Raw genomic sequence first — 12,816 nt, 5'->3', positions numbered from 1 at the left:
AAACTTTTACAAAAGTCGGTTGTAGTTACGCACCGGGACCACCAGAGGGCAGTGTATACTAACCACTATCACAATTGCACACACACTTTGTGAACACCAACAATATAAAGTAAACCTGAAACCATTATTTGACAAATCAACTTGTCAACTAACAGAAAATTAATTATCAGCTAGTTTGATAATCAATTAAGTCATCTTCATGCAAAAAAAGCAAAACATTTCTCAAACGTGAGGATTTTGTTTTTCCTTTTAATTATTAAAAAGAAATACTAATTTGGTTGGGTAACTGCGATAACGCAATTCTAACTATTTTATAAATTTATATGAACCAACTGGTCAACTCATTAATCGAGGATAAAATCAGGAGATTAATTGAAAATGAGAACCTCTACCTAAACCAGCTGCAACAAAAAAAAGTTAACACATGAATACATGATTGGTAATAATCTAATGATTTAATAATAGTAAAACAATCACGAGGGCCATTTTTCCTCCACTGAATACTTCTGCTTTTGATAGTACATTTTCTTTTTCTTTTAACATTTTCTAAGATAAGATATTACTTATCATGGAGTACTTTACAGTGTAATGTTAGTACTTTTATTTAAGAATCCTTTTCCACCTCCGTTGCGGCTTCTGAGCAATCGTTGCACTGGGACTCTGCGATTTACGAGGAACCCTGAACGCGACAGTGTTCCACCCCTGCTGGGCAGGCAGAAAGATAAATCTACCCCTGCATACCGACACACTAACATACTCCGCTTACCCTACAATCTGCCCCAGGACGAGCTAACCTCTCTGGAGCGGGGCAACAAAAGATACTGGGCTTTCTCTGTCAGCGTAGCGTCATTTTTAACAACTCACAGCAGCACCGTTAGCAGGCTAAGCTAGCAGGAAGAGGTAGCTATAACGACAGTTGGCTAAAACTCCTGCTCCGGTAAGAAGGACTGGCCTGTCGTGTTTACTCCCTGTTGTCCATGTTGATCGATCACAGTTAATCAAGCTAACTAACCCCTACACGTCAGATATAGTAACGATATAACTTCCTACAAAGAGGGATCAATAGACAGTGATTTAGCTTCCGTTTTTAGTAGCTAAATGCTAAGTTGCTGGCTACATCAGAGTTGTCTGTGTTTCTAGAAGTGAAAGATATGTGTCTCAGAGCTACTAGCTAACATTAGCAAGGTATAATCTTAAGGAAGAGCTGTGCTGACAGTGCTAATTATCATATTTCATTAACGTTAGCAGCATTACATATTATTTTGATGTAAAGGCACAGTGTAGTATGTCTGCTCGTTCAACCGAGATGTCAATGCTTTGGCAGATGTATGAATATTGAAGAGTTTCTGTTCCTGTTTTACAGCTGAAGACCCCCACCGCCGGCTGCTGAACCTGACAGACCCAGTTATGTGAGCTGCTCTGATGTGTAGATGTGAAAATTTATATAGTGCCTGGTTAAGACAGCTTATTAATTGGTCTGGAGGACCATACTATTGGTCTGACCTGCAGCTGATTAGGCTGAACAGGTGTATGTTGGCCTGGATCGTACCGTAACTCCCCAGAGCAGCCTCCCTCCCTCCACTCCCTCTGCTCTTACTGTAGGACAACTATGCCTCTGGGTCTGGGAAGAAGGAAGAAGGCATCCCCGTTAGTGGAGAACGAGGAAGCGGAGCCCATCCGTGCAGGTCTCAATGTGCCAGGCATGGATGGTCTGGATGGTGGTGTGGTTGGGCTGGGAGAGGGTGCCACCTCTGAAGGTCTGCCTCCTCCACCCAGCAGCATGAGACCTCGCCTCATCTTCCACACCCAGCTGGCTCATGGCAGTCCCACAGGCCGTATCGAGGGTTTCAGCAACGTGCGAGAGCTCTATGCCAAGATTGGTGAGGCCTTTGGGATACCGCCGTCAGAGGTGAATCAGTCTGTTGACGATGGCTAAAACAGTGAGGAAAAATAGGTTTGCTTCGGTTCACTGGGTAAATCTCATTTGTTTGTTGTGTCCCTTCCACAGGTTATGTTTTGCACACTGAACACTCACAAGGTGGACATGGATAAACTGTTGGGAGGTCAGATTGGGCTAGAGGACTTTATTTTTGCCCACATTAAAGGCCAGAAAAAGGAAATAGAGGTGTACAAAGGGGAGGATGCACTAGGGTTGACGATCACTGATAATGGAGCTGGCTACGCTTTCATCAAGGTGAGGAACATTAAAATGTCTGAGAAAATTGATTTCCTTTGACTAAAGTATCCACAGGGAAAGACATGACCGCGGACTAAGTATAGAAATAATTGTTGCACATAAAATGAGAATAAATCACCTTTGTTCTACAAGCTGGATTGAGTATTGAAGTATTCATTTGATATTCGCTGTCGTCAGAGAATCCGTGAGGGGAGCGTCATCCACCAGATCCAGGTCATCAACGTGGGCGATATGATCGAGTCGATCAATGGCCATCGCCTGATTGGCTGTCGACACTACGAGGTGGCCAAGATGCTGAAGGAGCTGCCCAAAGGGAAGGATTTCACCATCAAGCTGGTCGAGCCTCTCAAGGCCTTTGGTAGGTGTGGGAGGAAGAAACACAACTGAGTTGATGTATGATGTTCCTTTCAGTTTGATGTTTATTCTTTGTGTAGATATGATCAGCCAGCGGTCTGGAGGGTCCAGGTCGGCATCAGGGGTTCAGCTGGGGACCGGCAGGGGAACCCTTCGGCTGCGCTCTAAAGGTCCTGCTACTGTGGAGGAACTGGTGAGTGTATTTACAGCACCCGTTGAGTAATAGCAGATCTGTGTACCGATTAGTAAATGTAATTTTGTTGTATTGCCTGAGTTTCAGTCGTCTTGTTTTCCCTCCAGCCTTCTGCATTTGAGGAAAAGGCCATTGAGAAGGTGGATGACCTGCTAGAGAGCTACATGGGCATCAGAGACAGCGAGCTGGGTAAGTGTGTGTTTGCTCTGCTGGTGTCAGAATTATGCCATTTTCTCTTTTATGTTCACTAAATGTTCTCTGATCTCTCTCTATCTCCTCAGCGGCTACCATGGTGGAGCTGGGAAAGGACAAAAAGAACCCTGATGAGTTTGCAGAGGCTTTAGATGAAACCCTGGGAGATTTTGCCTTCCCAGACGAATTTGTTTTCGATGTTTGGGGTGCCATAGGCGACGCTAAGGTCGGGCGGGTGTAACCACAGAAACTAATGGAGCAGAACGACTTCTGTGTGCGTGACGCTCACAACATTCAGCACTACTAGGAAACACAACACTACCGTCATGAGTTTGTTTTTATTCCAGTGTATACTTCTACTATTTTTAATTTAGAGTGTACCCTTCTGGGAGACTCTGCTTAGACAAAGAGGATCATGCCAGTTAATGGGAGAAGAAGGTGACTGTGATGACTTCACAAGTGCTTTTATTTGTCTTCCGGCTTTATCCAGAAACTACAAGCACGCAGATGAGCATTCCCTTTGACCGCATCACATGAACCTGCATGTCATTGTTGTAGTTGCTGGCAGTGGAACAAGTACAGCACAAGTCTCTAATATGGGAGAAATGAAAGACTACGGCTAACAAAAAAGTAGATATTTGATACTAGCAAAGAAAATGTGATTTTTTTTCCCCACATTGCACTGTGTTGCACTGCGCTGTAAACCAACAATAGAAGTGAACGGAGATTGCACTGTACCTCACCTGGTGAGCGGCACAGTTATTGCACAGTACAAGGCATCGGGCTCCCTGAAATACAGTACAGTGCTGTCCTGAACCACTCGATGTTACTGTTATGGATCAGTTCTACAAGCATGTGCTGTTATATTTTTATCTTCATCACAAATTCTGCTGGGTTTAAGTTTTTTTTTGTTTCTTTGTTTCTTTGATAAAAGAAAAAAAAATGTGGTTGCAGAAGGGTCATAGTGTAAAACTGTAGCTCCTGACTAAAACTTCAGTGTTAAGACACTCCATGCTGTAATGAAGGCAGCTGTGCAGACAGCAGCACATTCCTGTCTTACTTTCATACATTTGACAGTGTTAAAAAGAATCAGTGTTAATTTAGCCTTTTATTGAAGGTCATTATGTGGGAATGAGAAACAGATTGGTTTCCGGGGCTTGTGGATTGTGTTGACTTGTTATTATTATTTTTTTTATAGCTAGTGTTTTTATATAAAGTGATGTGATGTCTATTTTAAAACAAGGTTTGTGGAACAGATGAATTTGATCTTGTGTTGGAACTACTTTATTGTTTTTGAAGCATTACAGAGAACAGTATTAAAGAAGAGAGTCGTAAGATGGACTAGTTGTCTGTAAAGAAAAAAAAATGGATGTTAAGAACAAAATGCCTTCATTTCCTCTCATTTCATGCATTTTATACATTTTGTTATAAGTATGCATTCTGGTGCATGGTGCTGAAAAAACAAGTATATTGTCATTGGAGCAGAATGATACCAAACTAATTACATGGCGTGCCGCAGTGACTTGTGTTCATAGAGAGAAAAAAAAAAAGGCAATGTTGCACCAACTACTCAGCATAGGTAAACACACGTCTTAAAAAAACCTTTGGTGTTAACCTTTTCAGTGTATCCAAACCTATGAAGCTATTTTGTAGTTTTGTTTCTTTAGAGTTAATAAATATCTACATGGGGTTATGTAATGAAACTGATGCTAGAACACTAACACTGAGAAGAACACGCTATTTTAATGGCTTTGTATTACACTGTTGTCATTGTCCAATTATAATGCAATAATAACATCGACATGGCAGTTTTCCTTCTGTCTGGTCTTTCCTAAATGCAGCACAGTGCTCTGCAGTTTGAAGCTGGGAGGGCATTCAGATATCGCACTGGTTTGGTCTGTAAAAACATTTATTCTGATGAGGTTTAAGCTGTTTTCGGCTGCTAAAAAGAAGGAGAGTCGATGCTGTGATCTGCTGGAATGTTTTCCAGCTTTCACAGCAACTGTCCCCAAGGGTGTTTGTGTGTTTCTTCTCACACTTCTCCTCCTGAAATATATATGACATTTAACTAGACAGCGAAATCACTTTGAGTGTTAGCAGACCATCACAGGTAATGTAATAAGATCTACTCTGGTAAACTTGATAGTGCTGCTCAAGCTCAGTGGGGTCATTTTCAGGCCTCACGTGTAAATCAAGGAAGGTGGCAAACTGAAGAGATCTGTCCCAGTCCAACACAGAATATATCTGTTGTATGTTTACATTCTAAAATTGTAACAGCTAAGTTTTATTCAGCTGTGTTTAGTTCTCTTTACCTTCTACAACCCCCAGTGTCCTGCTAAACTGTACCTCCTGCATTTGCTGTTCTTTTCACTCAAAAATAGACTAAAAACTGCTCGAGCACTTTCTTCTTTTCTGTGAAGAAGAAGAAGAAGAAAAACTTTTGACTCAGCTGGAATCTGCCCTGCTCCACAGAGCCCTGCTGTGACTGGCAGATGAGGGGTGATGACATGTCCTGTATTTACTAGAAGTGAAGTAAACCAGTTCTTCAAGTCCCAGTTGATCTATAACCCTGGTTGCTCATAAACTGTGTCCAGATTATTCTGTGGACTGCAGTCAGAGAGGAGCACTGTTTTTTTCCTAACAGAGTGCACTTTCACTAACAAAGAGCCACAGCTATAACAGCGGCCTCCCGCCAACAGGAACCCACCATGGCGTTGCGCCCACGAGCTTCCTCTCAGCCTGGAAAACTTTCCTTCTTCCAGAGTCCCAAGGTAGCTTCAGCCCTTCGGCCACGGGCTGCTTCCTCGCGCTCAGGCTCCATGCTGGAAGAGGAGCTGTCCTGTCCTGTTTGCTGTGAGATCTTCAAGGAACCTGTGGTGCTCAAGTGCAGCCACAGCTTCTGCAGGGCGTGCCTGCAGCAGTTCTGGAACAAGAAGAAGGCCAGGCGCGAGTGTCCCGTCTGCAGGAGGAAATGCTCCCTGACGGAGCCCACGGTCAGCCTGGCGCTGAAGAACGTGGCCGACACCTTCCTGAGGGAGCAGGAACGCAAGACGGCCACAGCTGGGACGGGGGCATGGGCCGGCGGGACAGGGGAGGAAGTAGGGATGGTGGAGGTGAAGTGCATCATACACGGGGAAATTCTCAAGCTCTTCTGCCTAGATGACTTCGAGGTCTTGTGCTGTGTGTGTCACACCTCCAAGAAGCACCAGGGACATCGAGTGTGTCCCTTGGAAGAGGGAGCTCAGGACCTCAAGGTAATGTGATCTTGTTTATCTGCGGTTTGTCGTGGTTTTAAACAGACTACCTTCTTACAATCATTAACCGTCCACTTTCTAAAATTTCAAACCACTGCTTTGAAATTCCAAGAAGCAGTTAATCTTGATGCCCCTTTGAAGTATCTCTGCAAAGTCAGGAGCTTCGAAAATGGTTCCCATTATCAGGCTCAGTGTCAAGATGATCTTAGGATCATTTTCCGCTACCAAATTTAACTGTAGGGTACATGTTCTCTGACATTTTGACACTTTCTCTGCCCTCATCCCTCAGGCAGAGCTGAAGAAAGAGCTGATTCCTCTGAAGAAAAACCTGCGTCACCTCTATGAGGCCAAGCAGGAGTGTGATGACACAACTGTCCACATCAAGGTATCAATAAACACAAAGATCCACGAAACACTAGAGGACCTGCATCATCGCTGAAGTTGAGCCGCACACTGTTAGTGTGTAAACACGTCAGCCAAGGTGTTAGAAAAGCCACCCAGTTTTCTTTTAGGCTGCTTTTAAGTTCAAGTTAAGAAATGTTTTTCGGGCAGAGTAGTCAGAGCTACAGTATTTGTAATTTTGTGTTTGTTTCAAAAAACAATAACACAAAGATAGCAGGTTTGTCACTCAAATCATATTTATGCCTTTAGAGATATTTGCAGTAAATGAAGGAAAGTACAGGATCCTAAAAGAGTTACATTAGGGTTATTGTGATTATTATTTGTGGACTGGGAATACATTTAATCTACAAAATATCAAGGACACTTGCTTTTCAAGACATAATCTAAAAATTGAAAGTATAAGTAATGATCACTTATCACTCCCATCCTAAAGGATGAGATGTAGATAAGCAGAAGTTAACAGAGATAATGCATTTTTGAAAAATCTGAGATAACAGACTACAGTATTTTCATGATGACCCTTATCTCCTCCTGTGCTAGAATCAGACTCAGGCCACAGAGAAGCAGATCAAAGAGGAGTTTGAGCAGCTCCATGAGTTTCTGCAGAAGGAGGAGGCAGCACGACTCGCTGCCCTGCAGCAGGAGGACGAGGAGAGGAAACAGCTGGTGAAGAAGAAGGCCGAGGGCCTCACAAGAGATATACTCACTTTCTCTCATGCTATCATCGCCGTCGAGAACGAGATCGCTTCCAGCGATGCTCTCTTTCTCCAGGTGAGAGGATTTAAAAAGTTTTCCTCTCTGAATTCATCTGATCTCGCAAACAGCATTTATAATACCTTCTCTTTTGATTTCAGAATTATACTGCCACAAAGAAAAGGTAAGAAACTTTTAATCCTCTGCAATGTCTGTTCATACTAGATTCAGCTTACTAGTTACACTCCTGCATGTCACTTTCCTCTCAGAGCACAGATCCCACAGAAGGATCCAGAAAAAGTGTCAGGTGCTCTGATAAATGTGGCCAAGCATATCAGCTCCCTCAGATACCACGTGTGGGAGAAGATGGCGGAGCTGGTTCAGTACAGTAAGCTCTCAGCTGACTGTGTGAAATTTGCTAATGTAAAGTTTTAAAAAAGAACAGTGTGAGGACTTCATCCCCTCTTGTGTGTAAATTACTAAATCACCATCTGTTTTTTTTCTCTCTTTTCCTTTCAGCGCCTATCACCCTGGACCCCAACACTGCCTACTCCTGGCTGTCCCTCTCCCCAGACCTGACCAGTGTGGCCAACGGTGGATCCCTGCAGCAGCTCCCAGATAACCCGGAACGTTTTGGCCACTTTGTGTTCGTGCTGGGCTCAGAGGGCTTCACTTCGGGCCGCCACGCCTGGGAGGTGGAGGTGGGCGACAAAGTGGACTGGATGCTTGGGGTGGTCAAGGAGTCCATCGACAGGAAAGGCCGCATCTCGGGCTGTCCCGAGGGCGGCTTTTGGATGATCTCGCACTACGAGGGCGAGTACTCGGCCATGACGAGGCCCAGCACTCCTCTCCACCTGGAGGGGAAGCTGACCCGAGTCAGGGTGCAGCTGGACTTCGACTCCGGAGAGGTGACCTTCTCCAACCCTGTCAGCATGACGCCCATCTACACCTTCGTCGACTTCTTCACTGAGAAGATGTACCCCTTCTTCTGCCCCGGAGCCAACATCAATGGAAATAACCCCAGCCCCCTTAAGATCTGCCCTGCCAAAGTTGCTGTGTGGAACAGTGCGACGTGGTGATTTGAGATCACCTCACACAGAACATTAGTGTACTGAAAAGCAAATTACCCAAGTGAAAATCAGATCATTTGAGCAGATGATGTCTGTACATGTTTGTGTGTAAAATTACACAAGGAGAGTGATTAGAACAATAATGGGTTTATTTCACTGTGGTTCATTTAGTGACTGAGTGGCAGTTAATGAAGCACAAAGCAGCTGTTTGAAGCTACCAGGGGATGGACTTGCCCTTATAATCCAGGAAGGCTCCATTCTGCTTCTCAGTCAGGGAGGCCATCACGCTAAGCATCCCCTGCACACTCTCCGGAGCATCAATCTCCCCCTGGTGGTCACAAACACACAGCACAGTTACTATGAGGACTCACACGGGAGCTGAATTCATCTCACTGACGTCTGTTTTCTGAGTGCAGACCAGTTATAACTTTACATCTACAGTTAGATTCAAAATCCAAATGATAAATATGGTTCAAATCTGATTGTTTTCTTGTTTTCAGTGTAAACAGAAAAAAACCAAATCACACTCAATTGCACATTTTCAGTTCTGACTTTGGCCTGATTTGTGGCAATACAACACCAGTCTTAACCGTCAGAAATGATGCAGTGTTGTAGTCACTGTGTTGGCAGCTGCAGTCACAGTGGTTCATTTGAGGGATGGTGAAATATAAGACTGCAAAATTATTTAAAATGCCATCTCAATAAAAAAGAAAAGAGAGGTGTCAGTGCAGGCTCGCAGGAATATTGTGAGCATGATGGAACTGCAAAGTTTGAAGACTTCAAACTAAATTTAAACTAAATGTCGTAGATCCCTTTTATGAGACACTGGTGCTGTGTGATGACACCAGCAGGTTTTCCCAGTTTATTTCACAAAGCAGAATAAGAAAATCAGCACAATACATTTGGCTAAATACGTAGTTCTGCTAAATCTTTGTAAATTGAAATTCTGGCAGACACTGTACATTGATTATTGTAGGTACATATCAATACATTTACCTGTCTCACTTGATAATCTTGCTTTGTCTAACCTCTTTGGTACTGTTACAAAAATCTGGATAATCTGTTCAGACTGATATGAGATATTGAATGCATTAGGAGAGTAAACTCTAATCAAAAAATCTTTTCTTTGGAAAAATTCTTAATTGAATACCAAAATCCTTTAATGTGAATGAGGCCCACAAGATCTGTCACCATGAGAACTGTACGGTTTTGTGATTTTTATTTGTGTTTTGTGTTGATTCAAGAATAACTACTGCAGCTGTTCCTTTGCTATTTTCAGAACTCACACAGTGATTGCATAAACATTCAACCATTGTGTGTGAAATTTGAAATCATACAACATGATGTTAATATTGTGCTTCTCAGTTAATAAACTAAACATTCAGAGTCAACTCCGGGTTCCTCCTCATTGTTTCACTGTATATTTCATGGACGAACCCGTGAGGTCAGTGGAAACTTGCTGACTCACCTCCTCTCCACCCATGTCGGTGCGCACCCAGCCAGGGTGCAACGCAGAAAACAGGATCTCGTCCTTCTTCAGCTCCTCTGAAGCACAAAGTGTCAGCATGTTCAAGCTTGTCTGTGAGGAGAAGAGTGGCAGGAAAAGGAGGGGACACAAAAAAGAGGCAGTGACAGAGCAGTTGAGGTGACGGGTGAATAAATGCAAGATGAAGTAGCAGGTGACAGTAGGCTGTCGCTTACCTTGCTGATGCGATAGGAGATGGCAGCTAAGGCGGCATATGAGTGTTTTACGGCCTCCAATGAACCCAGATAGGAGGAGATGTTGATGACGGCAGCTTTGCAGCTGGACATCCCAGGCATATCACTGGCCTTTGCCGCTGCACGAAGGAGCGGCAGGAACTCCTTATGATGACCACCGGGAGGAAGAGAGAAAGTCGGCGAGGGGAAACAGAAAAGTTTCAGTGTTCAGTGGGATGACGCCACCCAATTTCCTTCTTTTATTTTGAAAAAATGCAGTATTACAGCTCTGTCCTCCTCTTTCCTCACTTTAATGATGTTCATAGGGCCCATGACATTGATGTTGAAGGTGGTCTGCATGTCCTCAGGACTGGTGTCCTGCAGGGTGCCTCTGGCCAGGAACCCTGCATTGTTAATCAGCAGGTTGAGACCTCCCGTCCCCAGCAGAGCGCCCACTTGCTGGGCAGACTGTTTTATGCTACAAAGGTCAGTGGCGTCTGACAGAGAGAGAAAGAAAGGAGGTCAATAGCAGACAGATAAGTATCATAACACAGGGCACCTCATAGAGTTGAGGCCAGTGCATTCCTGGACATGGGAGTGGGATAGAGGGTTTAACAAAATACAGCAGCGGAACAGAGATCGTACCCAGACGGATGATGAAGATGTTGTTAGGATGCTTCTTTGCCAGCGTTTTCAATGCCTGTAAATACAGGGAAAACAGTCTCATCATCCAGAAGAGGCAAAGACAAATTCCACATACTTGTACTCACTTTTATCCCTGCAGGATTCTTGCTTCTTGTAATTCAAACAAATCCCAGCAAATTTGTCATCTGTAAGATCATTTTAAAACTTTTTTTTCTTTTACTATGCATAATTTAGGGAGTTGCAATGCTGAGCTTACTGAGTCAGAGAGAAAGTTAAGACTCTCACCTCAGCCCTGGGTCCATCTGGGTCCCTGCAACAGGCAAACAGTTTTCTCACTGGATGGGGGGCCTCCATCATTTGCTTAACCATCTCCAGACCCAGGCCTCTGTTGGCTCCTGTGATTAGCACGCTGACTGGTAGAGTGGCCATTTCCTCTGCCTCAGTTTGCTTCAGTTCTCCGTCTGAGCTCTACATTCAGCCTCTGTTCGGTGTTTATTCTTTAGCTTGGCCACACCCAGGTTTTCTCGTTGCACTGTTTATTCTATCTTCCGCTCTACTTCATTTCAAAATTATGCAAGTCACTGTGACAAGTCAGGCATTTGTGGAGCTGCGCACTAGAAGAAGCCTGTCCATAAAATGAAGTGAAATAAACTTCCAGCGGACAAAAGATCTCTCTTGGCAACAAATAAAAGAAGTAAATATGATGTTGGTGGTAAGTGGTGAATTTTAAACGTGCTAGATGAAGTGAAGGAGTGTGGTTCGTTTGATTTTTTCTCTGAGGACCAGGGTGCAAAGACACACCAACAGCAAAGGAAAAGTCCAGTGAGCTGGTTGAAAACACACCCTCCTTTTTTTTGACACAATCTTACCTAACAGTACACGTGTGGACAGTCATTTTAGACTTTGCTTGTTTAAGCCACGTGTGCAAAGACTAACTGATGTCACACATGTTGCAGTACCCTGTGGTCTTTGGTGAGGTGGGCCACATTACAGTAGATGAATTAGAGCCATTTAGTGTGAGTCATACGCAGTGCTGATGTAGAATCAAAAATAGCTCAGTAAAGTGAGCTTGGTAAACCACACAAAAGACATACTGTGTCACACAATCAAGTGATTCATTTAGAAATTAAAATAATGTGACTAGTTTGATGTCAAGTGGTTTCGCATGTGACAACCTGTACGTGAAACCATGAATCTAATGACTGAATTGGTCTGAAAAGATTCCACTTACAGCTGCACAGATTGACACCAAAACAGCAATAAAGCGATGACAAGCTATAATGACTGACTTTAATATATACATGTTTTCATCTGTTTTAATGGCACTGAAGCTACAGCAGTGGTAGTGGTGTCCGGCAGGGGTGTCGGTTAGCATACCCACCATGTGGCTGCACCATTTCTGTGGGAAACGGTACTTTAAAGAATCTCTTACAAAAGATTTACAGAGGCTTGCAAATCCTTGGTAGAACAAATAGCATAAATGTCCACCCTAACAAGTGATTTTCTGTAATATTAATAACATAGTGAATAATTAATAACATAGTGAAATCTCATGTTTCTTTAAACAACTGAAAGAATCTGTGAAATAAGGGCTGATAAACAAGCAGAATGATCTTTTCAGAGAAACAAGACTTTCAATGACTGAAAACTAAATTTTATTAAATATTTTTACACTAAATTAGAAAACTACTTACTTGTTAAAGTGGATATTTATAGCAGTGCGCAATAAATATGGCAAATATTTACTTGTAAAGCCTATAGCAGGGCTTCAGAGCTGAGCCACCACCTCTCTGACATTGTCTCAAAAATGGTGCATTATAAGCTTTACAAAGGTGGTATTTACTGAAGGGCTACTGTAGTGGATAGCATGATATTACAGGATATTACTTTTATATTATTTTGTCTGCCCCCTGCATCTCTAACATGCATGTCAGCAAAAGCAAGCTGGTGGCTGGATGGCTCACGCCGACTGACAGAAGCAGAGAAAGCGGGACTTTAAGAAAAATGCCCTGCGCTGACCATGTGCGCTCACTGTCTGATTGTGTCCATTATCGGGATTGGTGCTCTTTGGGTTCCTCCACTGCTGGTAAAATTAATGTGTGCGTTTGAGGGTGTAAG

At 43.3% G+C, this 12,816-nt stretch overlaps 3 protein-coding genes across 3 annotated transcripts; 2 read left to right on the top strand and 1 right to left on the bottom strand.

Annotated features, from left to right (window-relative positions):
- The first annotated feature begins 696 nt into the window (after positions 1–696).
- On the top strand, positions 697–4,495 carry gipc1 (GIPC PDZ domain containing family, member 1). The gene is made up of 7 exons (XM_041062243.1): positions 697–937; positions 1,364–1,909; positions 2,009–2,194; positions 2,375–2,555; positions 2,632–2,744; positions 2,852–2,933; positions 3,026–4,495. The coding sequence occupies exons 2-7, from the start codon at positions 1,610–1,612 to the stop codon at positions 3,175–3,177; spliced, it is 1,014 nt and encodes a 337-aa protein (XP_040918177.1). The 5' UTR covers positions 697–937; positions 1,364–1,609; the 3' UTR covers positions 3,178–4,495.
- Positions 4,496–5,543: 1,048 nt separating this feature from the next.
- On the top strand, positions 5,544–9,746 carry trim35-12 (tripartite motif containing 35-12). Its single transcript, XM_041062242.1, has 6 exons — positions 5,544–6,190; positions 6,480–6,575; positions 7,133–7,363; positions 7,447–7,469; positions 7,555–7,673; positions 7,805–9,746. The coding sequence occupies exons 1-6, from the start codon at positions 5,645–5,647 to the stop codon at positions 8,362–8,364; spliced, it is 1,575 nt and encodes a 524-aa protein (XP_040918176.1). The 5' UTR covers positions 5,544–5,644; the 3' UTR covers positions 8,365–9,746.
- LOC121198250 (C-factor-like) lies at positions 8,547–11,171 on the bottom strand. The gene is made up of 6 exons (XM_041062244.1): positions 10,984–11,171; positions 10,699–10,753; positions 10,363–10,550; positions 10,057–10,218; positions 9,824–9,934; positions 8,547–8,683 (listed from the first exon to the last, which is right to left on the bottom strand). Exons 1-6 carry the CDS (start codon positions 11,125–11,127, stop codon positions 8,570–8,572), a joined length of 774 nt encoding a protein of 257 aa, XP_040918178.1. The 5' UTR covers positions 11,128–11,171; the 3' UTR covers positions 8,547–8,569.
- Between the last annotated feature and the right edge of the window lie 1,645 nt (positions 11,172–12,816).

Source organism: Toxotes jaculatrix, chromosome 18 (assembly GCF_017976425.1).
Source record: "Toxotes jaculatrix isolate fToxJac2 chromosome 18, fToxJac2.pri, whole genome shotgun sequence".
Classification (NCBI taxonomy): Eukaryota; Metazoa; Chordata; class Actinopteri; family Toxotidae; genus Toxotes; species Toxotes jaculatrix.
The sequence above is the reverse complement of the archived record's forward strand: the minus strand, read 5'-3'. Positions and strand labels throughout refer to the sequence as shown.